The 26481-nt window shown below is 48.8% G+C and overlaps 4 protein-coding genes and 1 long non-coding RNA gene across 8 annotated transcripts; 2 read left to right on the top strand and 3 right to left on the bottom strand.

The window, feature by feature from the left end:
* Positions 1-1072: 1072 nt before the first annotated feature.
* LOC117582902 lies at positions 1073-18862 on the bottom strand. The gene is made up of 3 exons (XR_004573755.1): positions 18848-18862; positions 18117-18121; positions 1073-1293 (listed from the first exon to the last, which is right to left on the bottom strand). It is a non-coding gene; the product is annotated as an uncharacterized LOC117582902 (long non-coding RNA).
* LOC117582889 (flocculation protein FLO11) lies at positions 3325-12097 on the top strand. 3 transcript variants are annotated; one of them, XM_034270977.1, is made up of 6 exons: positions 3325-3427; positions 3900-4064; positions 6025-6242; positions 9172-9373; positions 9436-9732; positions 9812-12097. In XM_034270977.1, exons 2-6 carry the CDS (start codon positions 4025-4027, stop codon positions 11563-11565), a joined length of 2511 nt encoding a protein of 836 aa, XP_034126868.1. In that variant the 5' UTR covers positions 3325-3427; positions 3900-4024; the 3' UTR covers positions 11566-12097. The 3 variants fall into 3 exon arrangements, with proteins under 3 accessions (XP_034126868.1, XP_034126867.1, XP_034126869.1); XM_034270976.1 differs by having other exon boundaries at positions 9136-9373; XM_034270978.1 differs by lacking the exons at positions 3325-3427; positions 3900-4064; positions 6025-6242 and having other exon boundaries at positions 9221-9373; positions 9436-9618; positions 10021-12096.
* On the bottom strand, positions 6656-8163 carry LOC117582897 (kinesin heavy chain). Its single transcript, XM_034270990.1, has 2 exons — positions 8109-8163; positions 6656-8048 (listed from the first exon to the last, which is right to left on the bottom strand). The coding sequence occupies exons 1-2, from the start codon at positions 8109-8111 to the stop codon at positions 6732-6734; spliced, it is 1320 nt and encodes a 439-aa protein (XP_034126881.1). The 5' UTR covers positions 8112-8163; the 3' UTR covers positions 6656-6731.
* On the bottom strand, positions 11996-15217 carry LOC117582893 (ATP-binding cassette sub-family G member 5). The gene is made up of 12 exons (XM_034270985.1): positions 15176-15217; positions 14763-14963; positions 14547-14655; positions 14299-14489; positions 14099-14243; positions 13568-14033; positions 13392-13509; positions 13237-13330; positions 13046-13184; positions 12798-12989; positions 12550-12736; positions 11996-12489 (listed from the first exon to the last, which is right to left on the bottom strand). Exons 2-12 carry the CDS (start codon positions 14820-14822, stop codon positions 12376-12378), a joined length of 1815 nt encoding a protein of 604 aa, XP_034126876.1. The 5' UTR covers positions 14823-14963; positions 15176-15217; the 3' UTR covers positions 11996-12375.
* LOC117582886 (ATP-binding cassette sub-family G member 8) lies at positions 15368-26463 on the top strand. 2 transcript variants are annotated; one of them, XM_034270964.1, is made up of 8 exons: positions 15368-15879; positions 22662-22793; positions 22983-23114; positions 23277-24661; positions 24715-25184; positions 25481-25601; positions 25658-25938; positions 26006-26463. In XM_034270964.1, exons 2-8 carry the CDS (start codon positions 22663-22665, stop codon positions 26234-26236), a joined length of 2751 nt encoding a protein of 916 aa, XP_034126855.1. In that variant the 5' UTR covers positions 15368-15879; position 22662; the 3' UTR covers positions 26237-26463. The 2 variants fall into 2 exon arrangements, with proteins under 2 accessions (XP_034126855.1, XP_034126856.1); XM_034270965.1 differs by having other exon boundaries at positions 22652-22793.
* Positions 26464-26481: the final 18 nt, after the last annotated feature.

The raw sequence follows: 26481 nt of genomic DNA, 5'->3' as shown, positions 1-26481 counted from the left end.
ACTAGCGTTGGTTGTGGATTAAGGTGGATTAAGTCTTTCATCTACCTAATGGAATGTTCAATAAATAAAATGTTGGCTTCGCCTAGTGAATGATCTAAGAGCGGGTGTATGCTGTGCACTTAGTTAAGTTTACCTTTGCCTTTGATTATTTAATTAATACTCTTTTGATTAAGCTTAATAAAGGTTAAGTGCAGAGGGTTTGCATGTCATAAACATCATAAATTAAACACGTTTCTGTGTAGCTCATCACAGAGCTACGAATGGCTCCACAAATATAGGCTTTAGGCGCAAGACAACTGAAAAGGTACCAAATAACATTTAAGCATACTTTTACCTTCTTTCTTCTACCATAGTTGAAACCGGAAAAATAATGATTAAATTGCTTTCAATCTACAAGAAAATAAAAGTTACTTCGGTCCTCAGTTATTTGTTATTTCACTTTTAACAGATCGATGAAGAAGTTTTCAGATATTATCCTCAGTTTTGTCAACATAAAATTCCGTGTTCCGTGGTGAATAAATAACTTTAGTAAAGACAAGAACCATCTTTGGAGCGCAGAATCAAATTCATTCCACCCCTTCCCCACACCCAATCGAAGTTCTCTTTTGCATCCAAACTCCCAGTAAAAAAGCATTCCACTGCTCTACCCGTAATCATCGTAAGCCAATAAACGCGTTCGTTGCTCAAGTCTTTCAATTTTATTGAGTATTTTTATGCGTTTCGTCTCGCTGGATTTTTATTCAAATTAGCGTCAAATTAGCCAGGCAGGCAGACCACTCACCGATTGACAGATAAACCCACCGACTGACTGACTGACTGACTGACCCAATCCCAAAATCCCGCAAAAAAAAAGATTAACTTTCGGGTTTCGCAAGCAGCGTGGCATCCATAAAAACTGCAAATTGCACAGCTGTGGCCGCTTCGTCTGCCTCTCCATCTGCGTTTTGCCACGTGCAGCAGCCTGCCAATATGAATTTTGGAATCCCAAAAGCCATATGTACACAATGTGCGAAGTATGTAAAGAGTTATGTACATATGTAAACAGTTATGTATACATATTTGCAGCATGCAATTTCTTATTATGAGCGGCGGCTGGCTGGCAAAAAGGTTTTCCGAGTGTTGGTTTGCACTTTATCAACGGGAAAATCTGCTGGCAGCCACCATGCTCATTGCTGCACAATTACTCAACGACCTGGGATGGCCTCCCCGCTGCCTCCCCTCTGCCTGCGCCTTCTGCAATTCCAATTCCCGCTGCAAACCCAATCGCAATCCTCGCGACTCGTTAGTGGTTGCCTCCGACTTTTGCTTCTGCTTTAGCTTCTGCCTGGATTTTGGCATGCCACCAAAATGCCAGACCAAAAACTCTGCTGAAGAGAGAGAGAAAGAGCAGCTCAGACGGGAGTCTGCTCAGGCGCATCTTCAGCTTAATTGAATTTTTGGTTTGCTGCTGCAGACTGCAGTTGTTGCTGCTGGTGCTTCTGGTGCTGCTGGTGAATGCATTTACCATTCGCTCCCACACGATGTGCAAATGCTTTCGGCACTTTTACTACACCAGCAGCAGCAAAAGACAACAAGCATTCAGCTGCCAGCTGGCAAAGCCTTACATAATGAGTAAAAATTAAATAATTTAACTCACAAACGGATTCTTAACGAGCCGCGACAGCAGCTTGATGGCTGATGTCTTGTAGTTGAAACGCCGAAACTCGTGAACACATTTATCAATGTCATGGCGGGCGGGAGGCCACATCGAACTGTTGTGATGTGTATTTAATTGAAGGCGGTCCAACTAATTAGAATCAAAATCCGCTTAGATGCTGTGTAATGCCACAAAGCCGACACCAGACAGCAGACAGCAGACTGTTGCCTTCGCCTTTGAGTTCGTGTCTAGCGTTTAGAGTTTAGAGTCATCTTTGAACACTTGGGTTGAGGCACTTCCTTATTGTTGGCCTTTCCCACGCAGAGGGCAGACAGGCAGGCACATCGCGTGAGTCATAGGAGCATAAGCTGTGCATTTATTAGGAGTTTTAGGAGGACTGGCACTGGTACTCCTCTTTGCCATCTCTTGCACAATCGCACAATCAGCAGTGAATTAGAAAAATGGCTCCAGCTCTGCCTCTGCCATATGCCACTTCCCACAAAGTTTTCGGGTGAATGTTGCTGCCAGGTTGAAAGTCATCCCAGGCTCGTCCTCCGTTTTGGTTTCACTTTTTATCCAGCAACCTAAGTTGACATTTTTTGTGGCACAAACTGGCAGCTGCTTTGCATGACTTTGCCCCAGCCCCAGCCTCTGCCTTAGCCTTAGCCTCTTCCTTTTGCCTTTGCCTCTGCCCTGCTGGCTCCTCGTTTCCGGCAGGCAACCTCAACTTTGAAATGCCAAGCTGCCAGTTTGGCAGTTTCCCTGCTAGCCAGTTCCAGTTGACAGCTTGAGGTTGTTGCTCGCCTTTAAGGGAAATATGAAGAATCTCTGCTCAGATCTGGCAGCAACGCCCCAAAAAGATGCACCACAGATGCACCACTGAGATCTTAGCTAAAAAAAATCTGCAGGCGTGCAAATTCCCACACTGCAAAAGCAAAATGCCGCCACATTGCCCCCGCGCACACTGTGCCACACTCACCCATATAGACATAACCGGATTGTTGGTGGCATCGCGACTTTTGGCCCCCGCGACATGGCAGCCGCTGTGGCAGCGGCAAGAGGCAGCCACAGCAGATGGGCCAGCCAAATGACAAAGCCCCGCCATGACTATGACATAATACCCAGCGGAAGATGCAACCCAAGAGACCAGGCGCTGTGCTACATGAACTAAGAGGGAGTGGGGATGAGGGGTACGTGCTGTAATTGCGGTGGGAGTGAGAGTGCGGCCAGCATGCGCTTGCCCACAATCATGAGCTGGCCCTGCGGCCGACTGACGTAAGTGATGATGAGTGACGAGCAGTCCTGGCAGAGCAGCGGTAATGCGGGGAAAGCAGTGCAAGCAGTGCAGCAGTGCAGTCAGTTTAGCGGTTAAGCAGTGCAACGGGGCAGACAGTGCAGCAGTGGCAGCAGGCGCTGTGCACAATTGCAGACAAGTGTCATTTGGTCACACGCTGCGTATGCGTAATCTGCACTAAGCACAGACCAGACCAGAGCAGTCCAAACCAGAGATCAGACCACCAGCAGAAGCCGCAGAACAAGCGAGAAAACGAAGAGGCAAAAACCCCAAGCCGACTCCGCGGCACGAAGATGCTTCGCTTCGGAGATCTGCCTCTGCCAGCGTCTCTGCCGCTGTGAGCTGGGGGAGCTCCAAGTGGTTTTTCCTTTCGCTTTCCGAAATCATTTCGCTTCGACAACGTAAACGATTCAGTCACAAAACGCGCATCGTATCGCATCGCAGCGCCACCGCTTGGCCCTCGCTCTGGTCTCCGCCTGTCTTGACTCCTCCGTGCGGTTCGTACCTTTGGTGTACCTGTGCCCCAACCCCCTTGTTGCAAGTGGCAGCTGTGACTCTGTGACGCGGTGCTCTTTCTTGCTGCCCAGTCAAGTGAGGCAGACGCCACAGACTCGTCTCTCAACGTTTCGCTGCACCTTCTAAATGGCTCTTCCGTACTTTTCGCACCTTGCGAAACACATTTTCGTTTACGCATTTACAAAGACTCCAAGAAAAGAAGAACCCAAACCGAACACCGACCGACCGACCGACCGACCAACCGACCAACCGACCGACTCATTTCCTACATGACGGACACTTTTTGCTATGATCTGAGCTCTGTGGTCTGAGGTGTGCGGTGTGTTAAGTTTGTGTGAAAATCGCAGGCGAAACGAACATCCATTTTGTGGCATTTTGCAATCCAATAAAATTAAAAACAGATCAAAATCCCTTCCCCGCCCATACTCATGTATGGTTTGTCTTGTTTTGCAGTGCGATCCATGTGAAAAACGACATTAATCAGCAGCTTAAACGCTTTGGATTAACCATTTTGGATATCATTTATCATACGGATTTGGGAACAGAAACACTCGAATTGGATTACTTCCTAAACCAACATGTTGTGTGTTGATTATAAAATGTTTGCCATCATTTTGGGTGAGTACAAAATGAGGGGATTATTTTTTAAGAATTTTACGACCAGGAAATGTTCTGGAAAATGTTGGAGAAAAATGCTTACACATATTTCTGGGATATCTTGGGGTTTCTTTCATTCATTTGTTGCCTGATTTGTGCATCTGTTAGGACATAATTATAAGAATTTGAATTCACCGAACTATCCGGAAGAAAGTAGCGAAAATGTGTTACAAAAATCAGCGATAATTGGGGGTTCTTCTTTATCGTTCTTCTGCCTTAGTTTTGCACCTGAAAACACCGAAATGTTCTGGAAAATGTTAGTGAAAAAATGGTACAAAAATCTGCACTACAGTTTGCTTTTTTCATCGATTTTGTGACAGAGTTTTGCATCTTCAACACATAATCTACAATTTATCACTGCTCAAAATAAGCAGCTACAGAAAAAGCTAAGCAACTGCACGATCAGCTATCGCTTGGACTCTCAACTTTCCTTCTGTCTTTTGTTTACTTTTTTCTTGTTAAATCAGCGGTGGATCTGCAGCATCTTTGATCGACCTTCTCCCTGATAATGATTCATGAACAATCGATTCGCACATAAAAGATCACAAAAAAGTTCGCATGAAGCTCATTAGTTGGGTTGTCTGCAATGATGATCTGCCGCTGGTTCAAGGTCCCATTGGTTGCGCAGGAAATTAATGGGATTCAATGGGTTTCATATCGATCAGATGCGAAATCAAATGGTAGCCAACAAATGGCTACCACAGCAGCAGCATGGGCGAAACGTAGACGAAGGCTGGGAAATGGCAATTATGCCTAAGAGTAGGTCATCTGCATAATTACCACATTGTAAATTATCTTTGCCAAGCTTTGCGAAAGGGCGGGGAGCTGGTTGATTTGAGTGTGGTCTGGGACAACGCCCAACGGCAAAACGGAAGCTTGACGGGGGAACGCTGCGTGAGTCTCTCTTCGGATTCAGTCAGACAACAAATTAGAGATTCACTCGCCTCCCAGCAAAAGCAATTGAAAGCGGAATCGAACAAGCTGCAGGGAAACAAAGGAGTCAGTCCAGTCCAGTCATAGTTCACTGCCACACAATGGGGAAGGGAAGAGATTGAAATTGAAATTCATTTGAATTTGAATTAAATGCGAATCAGAGTCGAGTCTGGACGGGTTGCTGCACAGCGTCGTCTTTCTGGATAGTTTTGTTTTCTCTTTTTGCTTGTGTACTTTTAGGTTTTCTTTAGCTGTTTTTTTCTTCTGGTTTCTGTGGCATGATGAATGGTGGGGGATTATGCAACCTGCAAGAGTGCAATTTGCAGGCAGACGTACCGCTGGGTTGTTGGTTCTGCAGCTGCAGTTGAAAAAATGCAATTACAATTTGGCTTTAATTGCTCATCTTCCGCTGAAGAGCAGAAGCTGCCAATCCGAGACAGTGCGAGACATGATACATGGGCGGAGGCACGGCTTTAATTAGCTTTTAATGTACGACAACTGGCACTGGTTTGAATATCAAACACGAAAGTGATTGACGCGGCATTTTAATTGAACGACCCTCGAGAGGAGGCAGAGTGGCTCCAGAGATTCGTTTTTTTGTGGCTAATTTGACAGCTGGATTGACCCAAGCTGAGTGATCATATATCGCAGATCGCTGTGGGAAATGTTAATGATGTCTCCTCGGTATCAGAAATACCAATCAAATGGAGCCAAAATAAATAAAAAAGAGGCACACGCTGAACCATGTTGGCGGTTGCTTGATGGATCAGCCTTGGCTGGACGGCGGCAGGCACTTGTGGCCCGGCATACACACATAAATCATGAGCTCGTCTCGAGTTTGGTGCTGGCCTGCCATCATGTAAGCGAAAGTGTTGCGAGTGAAGGTCACTGGTCAGCCACAGCTACAGCTTCAGATTCCTAGCACTACTTGAAGTTACATTTGAAGACGCAAAACCAACTCACGATTTCTGTTTCTGTTTCTTTGCAGCTACAACAGCGGCGACACTTTGGAGCAGCTTCGGGCAGGCTCAGCTGCTGGACGAGGACGATGACTTGGCTTTCGGCAGACCCTGGCCCACGTACAGTCTGCAGAATATGCCCAAGACGCAGTTCACCTGCCACGACAAGATACTCGGCGGCTACTATGCGGACCCCGAGACGCAGTGCCAGATGTTTCATGTGTGCGTAAAGCTGCCGGGAATTGGGGTAAGTTTTGTTTAGACTTTCTGCAAGTGCAACGAGGCTGGGACTGAGGCAAAAGCAGCGGCAGAAAGAGCTAAGCCAAGCCACAAAGAAGCTGCAAGGAAGCCTTAGACATGACATTTAAGCCAGTTAAATTATGTGCTCCTTTGGGGCTTGAAGTTGTTCTAGACACAGATTCAAGTTCCCCTTCTCGAGGCAGGCAACTCAAGACTTGCAGGCAGAGCTGCCTCGAGTATCTCTGCATCTTTCCCCGTCTCTCTATCTCTCTGTCAAAGTCCCAGCTAAATGGCAAAAGTTGCCACAGCGCAGGAGAATGTGTGATTGGGAGCTGCTTCGTGACTGCGGGGCCTCAGCCGGCTGATACTTAGACCTGAAGAAGACTTTTGCTCAGCTCGGATCGTATCGTTTGGGTTGACCTTTAAGTGTGGGGTTTTGTGTTCGTTTTTCTTTATTGCATTGCATGCTGGAAGTTGGTCTGTTCCTTGACTACAGCTACGGCGGCGGCGACGGCGACGGCCTTTGTGCAGCCTGCAATTCGCGCTCCTTCTGTGCCAACTGCCGCTGATGGGCGCTCTGCATCTCCTGGCAGTAGCTGTCGAGCATTTCGGAGAGTTGCTGCTTGCGTTGCAACTCCCTGGACTGCAGCATCTCGCTCTGCTCGCGCCACAGCTGATTGAAGCGCTCCGTGTACTGCTCCAGCTTCTGCTGGAAGGATAACTTCTGCTGCAGCAGCTCCGCGTTGGCACGGATAAGTTCCTCGTGGAGTTGCCCCACCATTTCTTGCCGCTTCAGCAGCTCCAGGTGTTGTCGTTGGTTCTTGATGGCCAGCAGCTCAACGCGCGACTGCAGCGCCTGCAGCTCATCGACTGTCAGCTCTGCCTCTCTGCGGATTTGCAGCAGTTTCTGTGTGGACACGGTGCAGACCTGCTGCGTCTCTAGCGTCGTGTCGCTGCTGCTGTACTCCTCCGAGTCGCTCTCCAGGCTGTCCATTATCTCGTACAGCTGCAGCTTCTGCTCGCTGCTGGTCCACAGCTCCATGCTCAGCACCTTGTCCTTCAGGCTTTGATACTTTGTGTGCTCCTTCCGATACCTGGCCTTCCACACATCAACGGATGAGGACTCCGGAGTGCTGTGCGGCGCCTTCAGCGCTGTGTTCCATACAGGAGCCTCTGTGTAGTTGATCACCACAGTGCTGTCGGCACTGACCAGCACCTCCTCCAGCAATCGCGTTAGATTTATGTTGTGGTAGCGCATGTGACTCTTGGGACTGCGCGACAGAGCCTTGAAGAGCTTCAGCAGTGCGCCCATGGAGGTGCTGCTGTCTCCCGAGTCGCTCCTGAAGTGAATAAACTGCAACTTCCCATAGACCTTCCGCGACTGATCGATGTTCGTTTGCCGCACATTGAGCGTGAAGAGCACACGGCTCTGTGGCAGGCGACGCATCACACGCTCAATGTACGCATAGACATCGCCGCTGGTTGCCACAAAGTGCTGCTTGGACGGCCTGTGATCCTGCCCCTCCATGTCGCCCGTGGACTCTGGCAGCTCTCCATTGAGCTCCACATGCCTGATGGATATGTTGACCTCCATGGTCAGCTCCAGCGTGTAGACATGCCGAAACAAATCCCCAAAGCTGCGCGCCATCACATCCAAGTCGTCGCTGCCGTAGTCCATGCGTTCCCCGTAGTTTATGATGGTGCTGGTCCGGCCACCAAGCACAGGCTCCACCACCTCGGACACTGCCTCCTGCCACACATCACGCTGCATTTGACTGAGGGCAGGCAATTTTCTAAACAGATAGACTTTTACCTAGAGAGAGAGAGAGAGGGATTATGAGGTTAAGTTGAAGTTAAAGTCCGTTTTGCTTACCATTCTTTGTGTTAGTTTCTTTTTTGTTTATTTTCTGTGTACGTTTTTGGTGTGTTGTTTAGTTTTCACTATTTTGTATACATGTGGATTTTGAATTGATTGCCAATTAGCCTACTGTACGGTGTATCTACGTATGTGTGTGTGTGTGCGTGTGTGGAAGTCGAGAACCAAAGCGAGAACGAGAACGTTCACTTCTCTCGGCAGCGTCACCTGGGACCCGACCGCGGGGCCACTGCAAATGTCAAGAGGCAGAAGATTGCCAAATGCCAAAGTTTGTGGCAGGCAACCTGATAGCTGGCTTGAGGGCATGGAAGCCACTGCTGGCATTATCATAGCCGCACAAGGAAGCGTCTGATTGGATGATGTGTGTGGCGTCAGGCAAAAGTGAGCGAAGCTTGCACTGAGGGAAAAAACTGTAAATGGCAAGCAGTTTGAGCAGCTAATATTGTGAGTGCGAAACAGCGAAACAGTCCTCTTAGCAAGACATTTAACAGATATCCAGAACTGCAGATGCAGAAGAAAAGTATTATTAAGTATTTATGCGCAAGCATAAAGCGACGCCGCGTCACAAGCGAAGAAGACAAAAGAAAAACAAGAAAAGGAACAAGAATGCAAAAACAATTTGTGTGTGTATGTGAGTACCGCGTGTGCGTGCCGAAGCTCATTGCTACAAGACTTTGTCTCGCTGTTTAGAGTTGTTGTTTTTTTTTGTTGCTGTTTTATGTGCGTATTCCACCATCATTCTTCTTGAGTTAAGAAACAGATTACCTGGCAGTTACTCCCCTCAGTTTTTCGCGCTGTGTACTTTAGTTTGTGCCAGTTTACATTACCTGACTTGTGGCTTGGCTGCGAGCTCCAATTGTGGCTGCTGCTGGCTACTGCCTGCTGCTGCTGCCTTGGTCTTGGCTCTAATGCTTTGGCTGTAATTGAAAAATTGTATCACAATTTCTAACATTGAATTTTGCATGTTTTGCTCTGGTTGTATCTGGTGGTGCTGTTTGCTTGATGATTTCGCTGTTGTGTGCAGCTCGTACATCGAAGAGTTAATCCGTTTGTCCAACAGGTGCAAGACTATCGCTTCCTCTGCCCCAACACAACGGCCTTTGACCAGGAGCTGCAGATCTGTGCCAATTGGGCGGACGTGGACTGCGACAAGGCCACCTCCTACTACGACAACAACAATCTGAACGAGTTGTATCGCGATGGCGACAGTAAGAGTGCCAACGAGGAGGAGGCCACCTTCCATTTGCAGCGTGCCGAAACAGGTAAGCGTTGACCAGAGTTAGTTTTGGGCTTAATTAGGTTTAATTTTGTGTCATTTTTGCAGGTGATGTACGAAGATCTAAGGAGCAGAGCCGCGGCGAACAAAAGTCACGCCAGCGACACAATTACGGCAGTGGCTCCGGTACCGGTTCCAGCTCTAGTTCCAGCTCCAGTTCCAGTCCCAATTTGGAGATCACGCAATCCACAAAGCGACCCATTTCCAGCTATTACACGCCAACAACATCGAGCACCACCACCAGCACCCCCACATCCACGACATCCACAACAGAGCGCAACTATTACAGCAACAACAACAACAACAATTATGGTGGCAGCAGCAACAACAACGATGACTCGAAGCGTAAGGCCAAACAATGGAATCTTCAAAATTTATTACACGAATTAATCACGCTCTTGTCTCTTGTCTCGCCACTCCACAGAAGACTTTGATGATATCTTCAAGGGTTCCCATAGCTCGCACTTCTTCTCGAACCGCCAGGGCGGACGTGAGTACGATGAGGAATCATCATCGGCGGGAGGTGGACGACCCAAGCCCAACGATTTCAGCGATTACAATCGCAAGACCACGGAGGCGTCCAGCAAGTCGCGCGTCACGCCCACACGGGGCCAACGCCTTACTAGCAGCACCGCAGCAGCAGCAGCACCGAGCAGCAGCAGCAGCACCAGCAAGTCACCGCTGAAGAAGATCACGTTGCATGCCTCATTCAACACGGACTTTTTGGACTACACGCCACAGAGCAGGACAACGACAACGCCCAGACCCAGCAGCAGCATCACCAGTCGCTTCAGCTTTGGCACGAGTGACTATCAGACGCAGGAGCGCATCCAACCCACCACCTACAACCCGAACAGTGGCGCTTATCGCTACAAGAGCACGCCGCCGCCCAGGTACACGGAGCAGCCATCGAGCTCCACCAAGTTGACGGGCAAGAATGTGCAGGACTACGACAAGGCGACCACCAAGCGGCACAAGCCCACGGTGGCAGCGCGCAAACAGAAGCTGGGACCCCAGGAATCCAACTACATCAATCACAATGAGTTCGTGGATGTGCCCAAGGGCAGGGTGCAGCAGCCACAGCCCTTCCAGGCCACACAGAACAAGCTGGAGCCGCACTATCAGCGCGCCAAGCCGCAGACACTGTCGCGCGTGGGCAGCCAGGAGCCAGCGCCATTCAAGGCCTCCTCTAACTCTGGTCCCAGTGCCAAGCCGCGTTCGTTTACCAGCCGTGGCAGCATCACGTACAAGGCCACCACCGAACGTTATGTGGAGGATGAGCTGCGCTATCCCACCACACCAGCCAGTGCGCCATTGCCAGCTGCCGTGAAGAAGGTCACGCTTGCGGCCAGGGACTCTTACACGCCGACCACGTTCAAGCCCACAACTTACAAGAAATCCTACGAGCAGAGCTTCCATCAGGCACAGCACACGCCGCGGCCCAGTCAGAGTGCCACGAAGAAGGCATCGACAGTGGCTGGAGCACTGCCCACCACAGCCAATCCGTACTACAATGTGGATGAGGATGATGGCCAGTATCATCCGGAGCTATATGAGAATGAGTTTCCGCGCAATCGCTTCAAGTTTCTGCGCACTCGAGCCTCCAGCTCGACGAGCACAACGACGCCGAGTGCGCCGCCCGCTAGCAGCAGGCAGCCGCATGGCTTCCAGCAGGCGCACAGCCATCTGAAGAGCCAGCAGCAGTCCGCCTACCAGAAGGAGCGTGACTCGGATCTCAGCGACGAGGATGAGTTGTTCAAGACGGCTCAGTCGCTGAACTTTGGCGCTGCCAGCATCAACAAGCTGCGGGCGGACATCTACAAGGCGGAGAAGACGTCGCAGCAGTACAATTCTCAGTACAGTCCGCAGTTAACGCCATCTAGTCCGAAGACAACCGCCCAGACCACCAGCAGGCCAACGACTTACAGCACCACACAACTGACCAGCAGCACCACCACAACGACAACTAGCACCACGACCAGGCGACCAAGCACAACGAAGACCACGACCACAACCAGCTCGACGAGTGCTGCACCACACGTGGAGGCAAAGAAGTCGGCCAGAAGCAAAAAGGAGAAGCAGCTGGAGAAGAAGGAGAGGACTGCAGGCAAGCGGCAACGGCCACCGTATGCGGATGAGGACACCAGCTATGACTATGCCTACTACGACACGGACTGAGCTACGCTCCCCAGTCCTGGCCCCAGCACACGAACTAACTAACTACTTACACAACTGTACCTTTAATAACTCCATTTTGCACTGCCTTTGACCATTAACTAATTATACTATTCATAGCGTAAACGATCAAGCAACCCATATACATCCATTTCTCAAGGGAAAACTCCTGTTCCGCCTTGCATTATCTTTCACCTGCATATCGATCGTATAATGATGAACCCGCTTAGCCACGCCCCCATTAACACTCGCGTACATTCATTCAATCAGATTTCAGATAACATATTCCGAATCAAGATGCGTTCTAATGCATTTCCATGCGTGTATCTAGTTATTTAAATAAACGAAAAGAAAGTATATGTTTAGTCGTTAGACAATTGTTAAAATGAAAGCAAATAACGAAAGGAAGCCCAAAATTGTATCGAAGAGCGGCTGATTTTGTACTTGTTGTGTAATATTCAATGAATTCACTACAAAATTGTATTTACTTTAAGGTTTCTTGTAAATAAAATATGTAATTCATAAAAAACTTGAAGATCCAACGATTAGCAGAGCGCCAAAGCGAGGTTTGATCTCGATATGTTTTTGTCGATGCTTTTTATCGATTAGTACTCACTTGTAGTATCGATGCTTTGCCGGCTGCCAGCTGCCAGCTGCCAGCTGTAATATCGTTCGTTACTCGTGACAATCGATGTTGAACCTCTTTCACTCGCCAATTAAGTGTTTTAGTTTTTGTTTTGTTTTTTTATGTGTGAAATACGCTTAAAATAAATAAAGTTAGTCATGTTGTGCAGTGGGGATGAACGCCGCCACTCAGTCCTTGAACTTTTGTCGCACACAGCGCGGCATGGGGAACAAATAAATGAGCATATTGAAGGCAGCCAGGCCAACGGCAAACGCACAGGAGGCAGCCACATCAATTGTTTCCTGCAAGTAATTTAGAGTGATAAATAGTGGGCACTGGATATTATAGTGAGCACAAATTACATCAGGATGTGGCAAGCCTAGACGCTCGTGCATAAAGTCCGTGGGCTTGGGGCAAATGACAGAGGCGGTGGGCGTACAATTCAACTTTCGCGTTTGAAAGGCGATGCTGTGCAGCAGCGAGGATGCATAACGTGTGTGTGTGCCCTTGGTGTTGTCCTGCAGCCAGGGCTGTAGGCCCTTGAAGGAGCTGTAAAGAAAAGATCGGGAATATAAGACATGGACACTGGATCTTGTTTCAGTGTACCCACCGCACTGTGCCGCTGGCCAGGGCAATGCTAATGACCAGCGCATAAGTCACCGCGATGGCTGCATTGAAGGGCACCTTGACCACCAGCAAAAAGGCAATGGAGAGCTGTTCGGCGAGCACAAAACTGGACCAAAGTGCCACAAGCAAATAGGCAAATACGATGCCATTATTGTACTTCAAATCCAGCAGCAATCTACGGGGAAGTAAGCGTTTAAGTGTGAACTTTTTTCATGTTGCTGCGGCACCTACGGGTAAACCACGCAGCTGGCGATGACCGCAGATACGGCAGAGAAAGGAATGGACACGGCATTGTAGGCTATAAGGAGGGTGGTGCCGGAGTAGAGGCCCTCTGGGGTGTCCTGTGAGAGCTTCTTGCGCCAAACGGGAACTGCAACAACGAACTTTAAACAAGAATCTTTATAAAAGAAACGAGAACCTACACAGCGTTATGGTAGTCAGTATGCCGCAGCCATAGGACAAGCCCAATATGTTCAGAATCATGCCATTTCTGGTGAAGAAGCCATGAGCATCATCCTGGAAGATACAACTGTTAAACTTTTGAACTACAAGTGAATGCTACTAGCTGCTAACTTACCCCCACATTTGTATAGAAAGCCCAAAGTATTGTCATGGCTATGGGCAGCAGCAGCAGTCGCAGGAAAAGCGTCTTCAGGCCAACCAGACCGCAGGAGAAGGTCGATGCCAGCAGTTTTCTTTGAGTAAAAATGACAAGTTACAAACCAAAAGCAGACAATGCCATGCCCAACTCACAAGTACAACATAACCCAAACTTTAAGCTCTCCCGGCTTGCCGTAGGCCAGCGGCACCTTGCCCGATCCCATGTTATTCAATGGCGCATCAGAGATGGGTGTCTCTCGGGAGAAACGTTCCACAAGCGCCTCGATCTGCTGGCTGGACTCCAGGAAACGATCGCGACTGCGGCGATCCACAGTGGACAGGCAGAGGTAATACATGAGGGGATTCTCCAGCTGCGGGCAGGGAAAACCAATGCCATGGAAGTACTCCAGCATGGCGCGAGTGCCGCCAGAGTAGACAACGCCGCCCAGGCACAGAAACAGAGCGCGATCCAGGAAAGGGAACACATCGGAGCGGGGTTTCTCTAGGGAAAGCAAAATTCCACAACCCGTTTTCTTGGCCGTGTTGGATAGAATGGATATCAGCAAATAGGCGCTCAACGGATCCAGTCCATGCGTGGGCTCATCCAGCAGCAGCATGACTACGAGTGGGGAAACTCACGTAGTTAAGGGCCATCTTTATCGCTTTAAGTTTGAGCCTACTCACCAGGATCTCTGACCAGCTGTATGCCAATGGCCAGGCGTCTCGCCTCACTGATGTTCAGATACTCCACACGCTTGTGGGCCACCTGCGACAGAGCCAAGTCAGCCAGAACTTGTCGCACCTTCGAACTCTTCAGATAGCCACTCAACTGCAACGGATGCCATAATTATTTCAAGTCTTCGTGGGATTAATGTAACACTCACAATTGTTGGCGTGTAGTGCAGCGTCTGGGCCACCGTCAGGCCGGGCACAAAGGTGCAGGATTGTGTCACATAGCCGCAGCGCTGCTGGAACAAGGCCTTGGATAACGGTGAACCATTCAGCAGCACCTGACCACGAGTGGCGCCATCGGAGCGCCTCGAAATAACATCCAACAAGGCACGCTTACCACTGCCTGCAAGCAAAAATTAAAGTTTATTTTATAATAACTCTTCGCTGCTTAGTTAGTTACCCTTGGAGCCCAGTATGGCCATCACTTCGCCACTGTGAACGGTGAGATTAACGCCTTTCAGCACCAGCGCCGAATTGCCGGCTCCATTGAAGCAGCCGCCGCCATCCACCTGTTGGGCAGAAACAAAAACAAAACAAAACAAAAAACTTGTCATTGGAAATGGAAGTGCACATTGCTTTTGGGGTGGATTGCATTTCCAGTTTTGGGTGCACTTGCCTCGGTGGTGTGGAATATGTTGTGCGCTTCCAGTACGTAATCGCTTCCAATCATTTTCATAGCCAACACAGCAACAACAACTGCGAGAGCAACAACGGTTTGTTTGTTTCTTATTCTCCTGCTCTATGCCTCACACGCTGTCCGTAGTTCAAGAGCGGCTCAAAAACAAACGGTCTGAAAGTGGTAGATGGCGTGCTCTCACTGGAACAGAATAAGCAGAGAGAGAGCGCAGTGAGAGAGTGAAAAAGAGAGAGGCGAAGAGCGGAAAGTATTCTAACAGCACTTTCATACAAAAAAACGTGGAACTGTCTTTAGCAGCTAACATTTAACAATATTTAATAAACAATAAACTTTTTATCAGTATTCTTTGATTGTTAACATAAAAGAAAAACTTAAATAAAACACCGCCTAACCTCCGCGAATACGTCCAAACCCACTGAGTGCGATCTTCCAACTGAAACTGTTGCTTCTGGCCCGACCAGATCGGAGCTTAGAGTCATTCCAATTGGCATGGAAAGAGAGCCACTGGAAGCACTACTCTCTAGCCGTCTGAATTTCAGAGACCAAGCGGGCTAAGATGGCGTCCGGAGGCCAAGTTCAGTTCAGTTCGATTCCAACCGAGCAGCCAGAGAGTTTGCCTCTGCAGAGCCCGCGGTTCGGTGCCCAGATTTGCCTCACATTTTGCTGCCTGCGCACGGCGCTTGATTTAATTCAGAAATTCCAACAAAAAAAAAACACCACTACGCGTATGGAGGAAATCTAATTGAAATGTAGTTGGCGTAACGATAACAACAACAAATAAAGGCAAATGCAAATAAAATACAATAAGTGCAAAAATTCCCAAATGGCAATGTGGAAGTGCATGCAAATGTTGATGGCTTATGACAAATGAAATTAGCCAATACGAAAAATCAAATAAGAAATACAAAATAAAAAGTGGTTCCAGCCGAAAACGCCAAAAATCAAATACAAGTGACGCGAGATTTGTGCGTGTGTGTGTTGTGTTTTTTTGTGTTTGCGTGTGTGTGCCTGTACCTATGTGGAATATGCAGAGAGATTGAGAACTGCCAACATTGTAACCAGCAAGGAGCAACAGCACCAACAGCAAGAGCAAAATGTAAGTGTTGCATAGTACAGCAAGGGACAATAGATGATAGATAAGTGTGTGCATCTGAGCACACACATGTACATGTGTGTATGTATGCATGTACCTCTTGGTGGACAACTAATTGGAGTTTGTACAACTGGTATTTACTGTTAATTGTATTAAACAACGCCAAGATACAACACTTGCCACCTCGCAACAATACACTCACACACATATGTATATATTCTCTGCAAAACTCGCTGCTCAGCTACAAAGAGACTTCTTCTAAGGTTCCAGCCAAGGCGTTGACGGGCCAGCGCTCCACGTTGGCTGCGACTGCGACTGCGACTGCCGCTGCGGCGGCTGCTCTCTCGGTCGTCACCAGCGCAGGTCAAAGATCCCACAAGCGGGTTTTTGTCTAGCTTGGCTTCTATCTTTCCACTGCTTCCACATTACTTTTTTTTGCTCGCTCTCTTGCCCACTCTCTTTCGCTGTGGGGCCCTCCAGAACCAGAACCCGAACCCAAGTGGCGGTCGTCCAAGTTCCCCCCATCTAGAGCCAAAGCCAAAGACAGTGCCAAGCCATGGCCAAGTGCCCAACTCTGTTCTTGGTTCTGTGTTCTGTGTTCTGAGTTCTGAGTTTGCTTCTGCGAGTGTGTATCTTTCAGATACAAGTTTCAGTTTGTTTGTTTGTTTGGCTGCCGGCTGCCTCGATGCTCGATGGTGCTCGCTCGTTGCCTTCTTAGTGCTCTCCGGGGATCAGTTTTTGTTTGTTTGCTTCCCCGGCAACGTCTTGGCATTTCCTCTTTGGCCGAAGATGGTTTTATGTGCACAAAAGTGAACACATATGTACAGCTTATACATGGGCATATAGAGAGAGAATCAGCGAGCGATCGGCCTGTCTGGCCCAAGCAACTTTCACATTCATTTTGCAATTTTTGCTGCGTCGCAGCTGCCAATCTTTGGCTCACAATCACTTTCAAAAAATGTTGCGCCATTAAATTTGATTTCTCGCCACATTTGGATGATGCTCCCCAATCAGCAGAGCCCAGAACTTCTTTTTTTTGCAACACCATTCTCAGGGCTCTGCCATAAATCATTGTCTCCGCGGCGGCCCTTCCCAATGCAGATTCTTGGCTTCCATTTTCACAAATTACTCGCATCTAATTACCTCTCGGACGTACCGTTAGGTTTGCCGAGCCATGGCCAAGCCAAGTCCATTGAAAAAGGTTTCTTTTGGTGGGTCCAATAGTTAGCCCCAGCCGAAAAATGATGGGCCGCTGGGCTGCTGGGCCGCTGACTTGTTGTTTTGTTTTATCTCTTGATTTTTCTTCCTATTGTTTGCTGTGTTGTGGTTCTGGCGTAAATTAGTTAACAGTATTATTATGGCTGTTAACGGTGTCTTGCTGATGATTTGTGGCTGCTGTTTGCGTTTCCCCCAACCCCAAAAAGAAATAAGAAAAAACTGAAAGAAAAAAAGATACCAAAGGAACAAAGCCAAAAAAGTGCTTAGAAGCGGCTGACAATAATATCTGACAATAAGTTTTGGTATCGGTCGAGCGATCGTAATTCAATTTTCGAACAATTTCAGCTCCAATTCCAAAGAAAATCGAAAGACTTAAGGCAGCAACTGGCGGAGTCTAGACAAAAAGTCCAAGAGGCAAAAGGCGCAGGCAGACAGCGCCGGTGGAGGCAGCTTAAACTCGAATTGATTGTCAGTTATGGCTTTGTGGGGAGTTTGCCAGTCCCAGCGGGAATCTGGGGAGCACTGCCAGGGGGAAGGAGGTTGGCCTGGCCAGCTCTTTGCCTTTGTCTTTGTCTTTGTCTTTGGGGTCTAGGCAAGTTTTTGGTTCCAGCAAAAGGCAAAGGTGTGGCTGCAGCCAGAACTTGTTCTTGCTCTGGGCTCACAGATGTGTACATATTTCTGAGCCTCAATTGAAGTTTTAGTATGTGATGTGTGGATGCTATTCCGAGACGAATGAATCATTGCATTTAATGATCAACGCCGACTACCTCTGACTAGCTCTCACCTGGCTGAAGTCAGAGCTGGTGCAGTGCTGGCCAAAGGGGTATAAAATTTAAATTCGAAATTCCACAGATGCACATTAAAAGCTGCGACCATGAAAATTGTATGCATTGATAGAGGCCAGAGAGCAAGTTAATTTACTTTTTATTATAATTAAATTAACACACGAGACGAGGCAGCAGCAGAAGCAACAGAAGCAACAGAAGCAGAACAGCTGCATAATTAGGCGAAGAAAGTACAACGCTGCCTCGTGACTTTTACGGCCATAAAAAGTACAGAAAAGAAAAGAGAACTTTATTTAATTTCACTTGGAAAACACACACACACACACACAGACACACTGCCATAGCAGAATCATGAATAGAATGAAGAATGATAAAGTCAGAGTCGAAGCTGTGAAGCGAACGAGAAGCTCTCGAAACGTGAGCCGAATAAATCGGACTTTGAATCCATGTCAAACCCAGAGAGCAGGTCGTGGGGGGACACATGGGTGTGTGTGTGTGTGTGTGTGTTTGCTTTTTGCTGGAATTTGGCCATTTGTAACTCGCATTTTTATGCATGCAACAGCAAACGCAGGGAACTGCTCGACTGCTGTCTTTCTTTTCCTTTTTGTTTGTCTTGGAATTTATGTCAATTAGCTGGCTGGCGCTTATGTGTGTGTGTGTGTGGGCATAAAAAGGGGAGTGCCGCCTGTCATGCAAATTTTTACCCACAATTGTTGGCCACTTTCACAAGTCTCCGGTCTGGTGTCTGTTGCAACACAGGAAAGTCTTTGCCCCTTTGTCTCGGGCCTCCTGCTGCTGCTGCTGCTGCTGCTGCTCGGCGTTAATTGCCTGTAAAGATGCCCAAAACTGTGGCAAAAGTTTTCGTATAATTTATAAAACTGACCTTGCTTCAATTTTCGAAGCGAAAATGGAAAACCGAAAAAAACGGAAAAGCCAAAACTGAAAATCAACACCGAAATGCGAGCCACCGCAGTGGCTCAGCCATGCCAGCCATGACGGAATATTCGTTGACATTAGCTTTATTTTTGTTGTTTTCGCTGCTTTTGGGGTCACAGTCACAGAGCCACGATGTCAGCAGAGTGGCGGAATTCTTGTGCTCGCATTTCTGGCAAGCTCACTTCTGGTTATGGCCCCGTGCACCCCCTTGGTCGCCTTGGCTATTGCTCAATTTAATGACAATTTGTGGGCCAAAACCATTAACTAGCTGCCATTTGGGTCAGCTCAAAGATGCTCCAGGAGAGCAACTAACATGATTAATGCTTGGTTCTAAGCCACACAAGAGATCATTGCAGATCATTGGAGCTTCCTGCCACCTCTCCCGAGACTGAGTGCTCAAATATCTTTCACTCATAATCAATTTACCCGAAAAAACTTTCACAAATTATGAGTATGTGTCGCGGCTGTCCGCTGCCATTCAAGATTCCCTCTCTTTGACGGACTCGAAGTCTGCGCAGCAGTGTGAGCAATTTGCATACTCGTTCCAACAATAAAACGTGCTAGAAAATCAAACAAAAAACTCGAGAGATCAATTAACACACACACGAACACAAAAAATAACTTCAGGCGGGAATCAGCTACAAATTCAGAGAGCTGAGAACAAGTTCAACAAACGCTGGAATGTTGCCCACAAGCTGGCACATCGTTTAGTTGGTTTTGATTATTAATTTGCAGCGCTAAGAGCTGAGAGCTGCGGCATTTGGCATTAGTCAGAGCTGCGGCACGCACGGCGGATCTCTCCTCTCATATTTGCGATAAGAATGCTACTCAGGATAACTCGTTTCCAGCTGCAAATATTTCCCATATTTAAATCGAAAAGTGCAAATATTTGATGGAAATGACTCAATGGCTGCATGCAAAAATAACTTTTTATGGGGAGCGCCTGTGTATGCCGTTTCCTTTGTGCAAATTTTAATTGCAAAAATTACAAAACTGCAGCGACCCACTTTTTGTGGCGAAAAATATGTTGCCTGGCACATTCTCAGCCACAACGGCCACAAATTATGCCACACAAGAGTTTCACTTTCTCACTAGGCAAAGTCCGCACCACCACCCTCCGCACCTGCCCTGTCTCTCCCTCTTTCTCTTGGACAGTCTGTCAGTGGCAATCAAAGGCGCTGCTTGTGATTTGGGAGCCTGTCGGCTGGCTGACCTACCTGTTGCTGCGAGGAATGAGAAACAAGTTTTTGGTTGCGGCAGTGAAATGAAATGAAAACTTGGCCCATGGGGCCACTGGACACTGGGCACTGGGGGAAACGGCTCATTTGTTAACCCAATTTAATTGGCTTTTGCGTGGGAATGGAAATCTCAACAAGATTGGGCAGCTTCGAGGGCAGGTCAGCAGAGTGAGAGAGCAGCCACAAAGCACTTGGGTGCTTCGCTCCATTAAATCATAAAATGAGCGCCACAAGCCGGCGCGATCAGTGACCGAAAAACCAAGCAAGACACATAACTGCAGTTTTTGCATCAATGGTTGACTGTGACTCTGGCCAAGAGTAGGTCTCCAGACAGACAGTCCGACACGCAACGGTTCTCCGGGCAGTTGTCAAGCGACAACAACTTCTCTCTTGTCTCTGGTATGTGTGTCTTCAGGACAGTCAACGGGAATGCAGCATGACAGCAAACGGGTCTACACTCTCCTCACTCGCCAATTGGCTTAAGCAGTTGCCAATAACCGTTTTGCTCACTTACTTGTGATCTATTCACACCAGCTCGAGCACCGTTGACAGGGAAATAGTTGCACAAATGGAATCATGCAACAGCCAGCGACCCACATTGGACCGGACTGCATTGCGAGTTGATCAAAGTCTATGATATAATTCTGGCCACGGCTGCAACTGCCAGCATTTTTTTGGGGCTGCTGCACAGCTGCAGATCCAGTTTTTGGCCACCCAATCACTGAGAATAGATTTGTGCAGCAGCAGCAAATATGTACAACAAAAGTTTATGTTTTTTGCATGTTTTACTAAAGTGAAACGCAGTGTTCGAGCTGCAAAAGTTGATTTATTAATCATTGAGGAATTAATGATCCGCCGCCACAAGCAACTCCATCAATCAGCGGCGGCACACCCTGATCATCAATTTTCGATTATTAATTGCATTTTGATGTCTTTAGTTTGAAACTAAAAGTCTTTCCCGCTTCTTTGGATGATGGTCCATTCACTTTCCTTTCTTTGCCAGCCAACCAACCATCTCTCGTAGCCTCACGCACTTGTTGGAGCTACAAACAATGAAGAGATACTTTTGATATCTTTTTTTGCCTGGGCTGGGGCATAAATCAATGCCGCCTGTCCCTCAGCTGTAGCCGTACCATTGCCCCCAATACCATTCATTCATTACATGCATTACATGCAACAAAAGCGACGCTTTGTGCCCACTTAAGATACAAATACTTAAGTGCCTGTGGCAGTATCTGTGTGTGCAGCATGGCTGACTTGCCGGGCTCTCGCGGGTCTTAAAAAAAACCTTTTTGCTTCCACTTTCACTGCAGAAAAAGCCTCTCTCCGCCCACCCGGGTAAATATTGTAATGGTGTAGGAAAAAGATAAACAAACACACACAAAAAATCAACTGAAAATGCGTTGAGCTGGCAGGAAAATCCGTTTATTGCGGATTATGCCACAAACGTTTTTTAATTAAAACCGAATTTAGCACGCAATTAAAAGCGTTAATACCCCAAGCTGCAACAAGCTGTTTAATAAGCAATCTCATAATAATCATACAGAAAGTTTAACTGGGCGAAAGGTGTTTGTGCTGCGGCTATAATTCAGGCGCCAAAAAAAAAAAGCATTTCTGCCCGGCAACGCCTTGGCCTGGCCGCAGCTTCACTTTCAGATGTGCCGCACAGCTGTGGCAATTAACTGTGGCATTCACTTTCGCCAAAAGGCAAACTCCTCGTAGAACACTTGAGACCACGTAAGCCGAGTGGCTGTCTGTCGGCGTCTGTCTGTGGCTGCCACAACGGAAATGCACACGCCTCGGTGCACTGCAGCAGACAGCTACAGCGGCAGTTTGCACTTGTTGTGCATTAGTTTCTGTTAGTTTCGTTTCAATTGCATAATGCGCCACATTTGGCCACATTTTGGGGCGCCACAGCAGCTCATTTGAATGCCAGTTTTGTTGCTCTTTTGGCAATTAAAAACACACACAGCAGCCGCTGTTGCAATCAGCAAAGCGCTTTGTTCTCTCTTGTTTTGACTCGCATAAGCAGCAGCAATAAGCCTCAGAAATTAGCTTAAAGAAGTGCAAGAAAAAACAGCTAAAGCTTATGAGAAATGAGCAAAGTGAGTTGAGCCCAAAGGGACAGCTAAATTGGCAGTTGAAATATGTGCAAACCACAATAATTAGCTTTGGGGAACAGCCGCCCACAAATGGCATTCGAAATGCGAGCTGTGTGTGGGCATAGAATCTGGCTAAGTGCCTCAACTAAAGATAGACTCGAAGCTGCCATGATATAGTTCAAGGCTGCAACTCAGTTTGTAGAAAATATTCTTTGAAAAAACTGCAGCCAGCAGCCCAAGAATCGAGCACAGTTTCCGCTGTATGAAATGACAATGGCTGTGACTCTCTGACTCTCTGACTCTGACTCTGAATTCCAATTGCCAACTGCTGCGTGTGTGGATATGTGGGGGCATTGTCATTAGGCTAATTCCCGCCAATTATGAGTAATAGCAGCAGAGACAGACCCAGCGACAGTAGCTGGTATTCTTGACCCAGTTTGACTGCGGAATCAGCTTACATTTTTGACCCGAAATTCAACTTCTATTCTACTTGCAGACAGACACAACATGGAGCTGAGCAACTTTTCGAATAACAAGAAGATGTCACGCGAGGAGCGACGCTACTCGGTGCCACATGGACCCAATACACCGCTGCCGCCAGCGGCATCCGAAGATCTGCATGCCTGGTCCATCTACAGGTGAGTTTTGGGGCACAGCTTGGGTGCAGTTGCCACAGCTCAATGGAGCGTCAGCGGCTGCACCTGTTGACGCTTGATTTAACCGCAAACGGAAGGCGGAAGTTGATGCCATAAATAGGCAGACAAGACCCCTCCTTGCCCCCCAATCATGGCCAGCTGACCGCAACCAACTCCCCCTTTTCTCTGCAGGCAAAATCTGAACTCTGACTTTACCGATTCAGCGCTGGGCTCGTCTGATAAATCACCGCTGCCATATGGAAATTTCCAGCTACGCGATACCACAGTTCAATCCATTTTGAATCATCCGCGCTACGGACCCAAGTGAGTCAGACAGAGAATTGATTTAAACACTTTCACAATTATTATCATGCATCTTCCATCATCCATTGGTCGGTGAATGCAATCAAAAGATGTACATCGAGGATTGGGGGGGTATTTATCATGATTCCTGAAACTCAAACGTTTTTCTCAACCCCTTTGCAGATCTCCTTTGGGCTCGAACATGTACACATATCTGAAGTTTGGACTGCCGCGCGTCTTTCCACCGAATGCGGGCTCACAGCGCTCGCATCGACCGGGTCCGGGGCCAGGACCAGGACCTATACCGGGCGGCTCCAGCGCTCTGGGCGGCGTTCGTGGCCGCGTGAATCGTGGCTTCAGGGACAGCTCGGGCGCACCGGCGGGCGCTGGCTCCAGTGGCTACGACAGCAGCGACAATGAGACGACGCGCAGTCGTGTGCCACCGAATCTACGGAAGTATCGCAGCGAGTCCGACTTCCGTGCCATTGGCGGCATGCCGCACTCGCGCCCAGAGTCGCGTGCCCATGGCGGTGTGCCCGCGGCAGCACTGCGTCAGGCCAATAGCAGAGCGAGCATTGCAGTGGGCCAGCATCATCATCATCAGCAGCAGCACCAGCAGCACCAGCAGCTGCATCAGCAGCACCAGCAGCAGCAGCAGCAGCAGTACATGAATGGCAAGCACTACGGCCATCGCTCGCACAGCGAGGCGGATCTGCTGGGCGCACAGGGAGGCATGAGCGCAGACCTGGGCCTGGGCTATGACTACAACGAGTCGAGGATCTATGCGAGCTCCAGGCATGCGCAGCAGTACGTGCACAGCCGCAAGCAGTCGGGCATGGGCTTGATCTATCCGAACATCCAGGTGCACTGCCTCGATGTGAATCCCTGCCTGCGCGGCGTCTCCATGCAGGCAAAGGCCGGCGATCTGTTCGCCATTATGGCCACGTCACAGCGCGAGGGCAGCGCCCTGGCCGAGTGCCTGGCCGGACTGAGTGAGCGGCTGGGCGGTGAGATTCTCATCAATGGGCAGCAGGTGAATCGACACGGCCTGAGGGAGCTGTGCAGCTATGTGCCAGCGCTGGAGGTGTCCTCCCTCGATCCGCGCATGAGTGTCCAGTGCACGCTGAACTTCCATGCGGCGCTGCGCGGGCCCATCGATCGCAGTGACATCAAGGAGCGCATGGATGTGCTCATTGAGGACCTGGGCCTGAACACCGTGCGCGCCTCGAATGTCTCCTCGCTGACGCACTCGGAGAAGCAGCGCCTGAGCGTGGCGTGCCAGCTGCTGGCGCAATCCTCGCTGCTGATTCTCGATCAGGTCACCAGCAACATGGACATCTTTGACACGTTCTTCCTGGTGGAATATCTGCGGCAATGGTGCAGCGGCGGACGCATTGTCATCATGACTCTACAGCCGCCCACCTTTGAGATACTTTCCATGTGCTCCGGCGTGCTGCTGCTGTCCGGCGGACGCACCGTCTTCTCGGGCAGTCGCGCGGACTTACCGCGACACATGGGCGAGCTGGGCTATCCGTGTCCGCCGTTCAAGAATCCAGCGGATTACTATTGTAAGTCTGGAAGCAGCTCACCCTCTTAAGCTACATCTTTCCTTCCCTTGTAGTGGATTTGGTCACCCTGGATGACCTGTCAGCGGCTGCCATGCTGGAGTCCTCCGCACGCATCGAGTCGCTGGCCAATGCCTGGGATCAAATCAACTCGGAGCCACCGCTGGCCGCACCACCCGCCTCGCTGCCCAACTTTACCCTCAAAGCGGGCTTCTTTGGCCAGATGAAGGCGCTGATCAAGCGCTTTGCGGGCTACAAGCAACCAGGATCGCTGCTCACGTGGATCAGCAAGCTGATTGCCGCCGCAGTGCTGTCGCTCTGCATTGGCTGCATCTTCTGGGATGTGCCTGCCTCGGATCCACAGCTGACCTACAACGATCGCTTTGGCTATCATCATTGTGTCATGGTGCTGGTCTACTGGCCGCTGGTCATGCTCACCATACGCGACACCCAAGAGGATCGACGGCATGCCGAGCGAGACATTCGCTTGGGCCTGTACTCGCGCAGTCTCTACATTGTGGTGCAGGTGAATTATCTATGGGAAAGCGACCAAAGACAATATAATATCAAGATGCGTAATGCCATACGATTGCTCTGCCTGGTTCTAGTCCTGGGTCCAGTCCTCGTGGTGAATTTACTAACAACGTGATGTCCTCGCTCAGCGGAGATCGTCACCTTATTAGTGATTTCACCACGATTTGGAGGAGCGAAAAGTAGCCAAGAAACCAACCCCCTGTTTCGTTATCATATTGATATTATATTACCTTTGATGCGACTGTGGCAGGAAAACAATACTAATATATGAATCCCTTTTGTAAACAGAGTTTACTGGGCCTATTTCCCAGTTTGTGCATTTGGCTGGCATATCTGCTGCCGGCACACAGCATGGCCGGACTGTACACCTATTCAAACAGCAGCGATACGGGCATCTACTTGTACATGGGTAAGTTAATCTGCAAAACCTGCCTCTCCCCCTTGCTAAACCTTTCCTCTTTGCAGGCTACATGCTGCTCTACTTAACGCTGGTGCAAACCCTCGCCCTGTTCTGTGCGCATCTGTTTCCGTGCAAGGTCTCCGCGAGCATTGTCAATGGTTTGATCAGCCTCGCACTGGCCTCGGTGGGTGGCTATCTGGTGCATCCACAGAACCTTTCCATGTTCTGGTCCTGGCTGCAGCTGGTCTCCCCGGAGCGTTGGCTGCTGCCCGTGCTCGTGCAGGATGAGTACAGTGCGGAGACGCTGGCCAATTCGGCTGGACTGCAGCTGTGCCGCAATAAACAGGTGGGTCTACCAGCAGTGAAATATTGCCATGCAAAAGGTATATTAATAGGTGAATTTCTTGTCACAGGTTCAGCATCAGGAGATTATTGTGCAGCAGCCCTGCCCGCCGCCCAACGGCACCCAAGTGCTAGTCGACTTTGAATTGCTGCCGCAGCAGCATGTGCTTGATCCCACGCTCAGCTATGAGCAGACCACATCCGTGGCATTGGTGCTAGCCTCTGTGCTCATGTTTTGTTTCACCTTCATCATCTTTTTGTGCAATTGTCAAAGAGCCTGTCGGAAGCAGCGCAGTCGGTAGGCTGCTGGATTTGAATTTCGATTTGGAACTGTAGCTGAATCTGGTTCTGAACTGGTTCTTCGATCTGTGTACATTCACTAGCAAACTGAAACTGTAGCTGGATCTGGTTCTTCGAACTGTGTACATTCGCTGGAAAACTGGAACTGTAGCTGGCTCTGAACTGGTTCTTTGAACTGTGTACATTCACTAGCAAACTAATTCTTGATAAATAAATAGTGTTTAGTCGAGGCAGCGTTCGTTTAACT

The sequence above is a fragment of the Drosophila guanche genome, unplaced genomic scaffold, assembly GCF_900245975.1.
Source record: "Drosophila guanche unplaced genomic scaffold, DGUA_6, whole genome shotgun sequence".
Lineage (NCBI taxonomy): Eukaryota > Metazoa > Arthropoda > Insecta > Diptera > Drosophilidae > Drosophila > Drosophila guanche.
The sequence above is the reverse complement of the archived record's forward strand: the minus strand, read 5'-3'. Positions and strand labels throughout refer to the sequence as shown.

Coding starts and splice junctions, on each gene's coding strand:
- LOC117582893 (XM_034270985.1), bottom strand. CDS start 14,822: ATGAAAATGATTGGAAGCGATTACGTACTGGAAGCGCACAACATATTC. Junction 12,990..13,045: donor GCCAGCTGCGTGGTTTACCC/GTAGGTGCCGCA, acceptor ACTTCCCCGTAG/ATTGCTGCTGGATTTGAAGT. Junction 12,490..12,549: donor TAGGCTTGCCACATCCTGAT/GTAATTTGTGCT, acceptor AATTACTTGCAG/GAAACAATTGATGTGGCTGC.
- LOC117582886 (XM_034270964.1), top strand. CDS start 22,663: ATGGAGCTGAGCAACTTTTCGAATAACAAGAAGATGTCACGCGAGGAG. Junction 23,115..23,276: donor CATCCGCGCTACGGACCCAA/GTGAGTCAGACA, acceptor ACCCCTTTGCAG/ATCTCCTTTGGGCTCGAACA. Junction 25,602..25,657: donor GGGCATCTACTTGTACATGG/GTAAGTTAATCT, acceptor TCCTCTTTGCAG/GCTACATGCTGCTCTACTTA.
- LOC117582889 (XM_034270976.1), top strand. CDS start 4,025: ATGTTGTGTGTTGATTATAAAATGTTTGCCATCATTTTGG. Junction 6,243..9,135: donor TAAAGCTGCCGGGAATTGGG/GTAAGTTTTGTT, acceptor TGTTGTGTGCAG/CTCGTACATCGAAGAGTTAA. Junction 9,374..9,435: donor TTTGCAGCGTGCCGAAACAG/GTAAGCGTTGAC, acceptor TCATTTTTGCAG/GTGATGTACGAAGATCTAAG.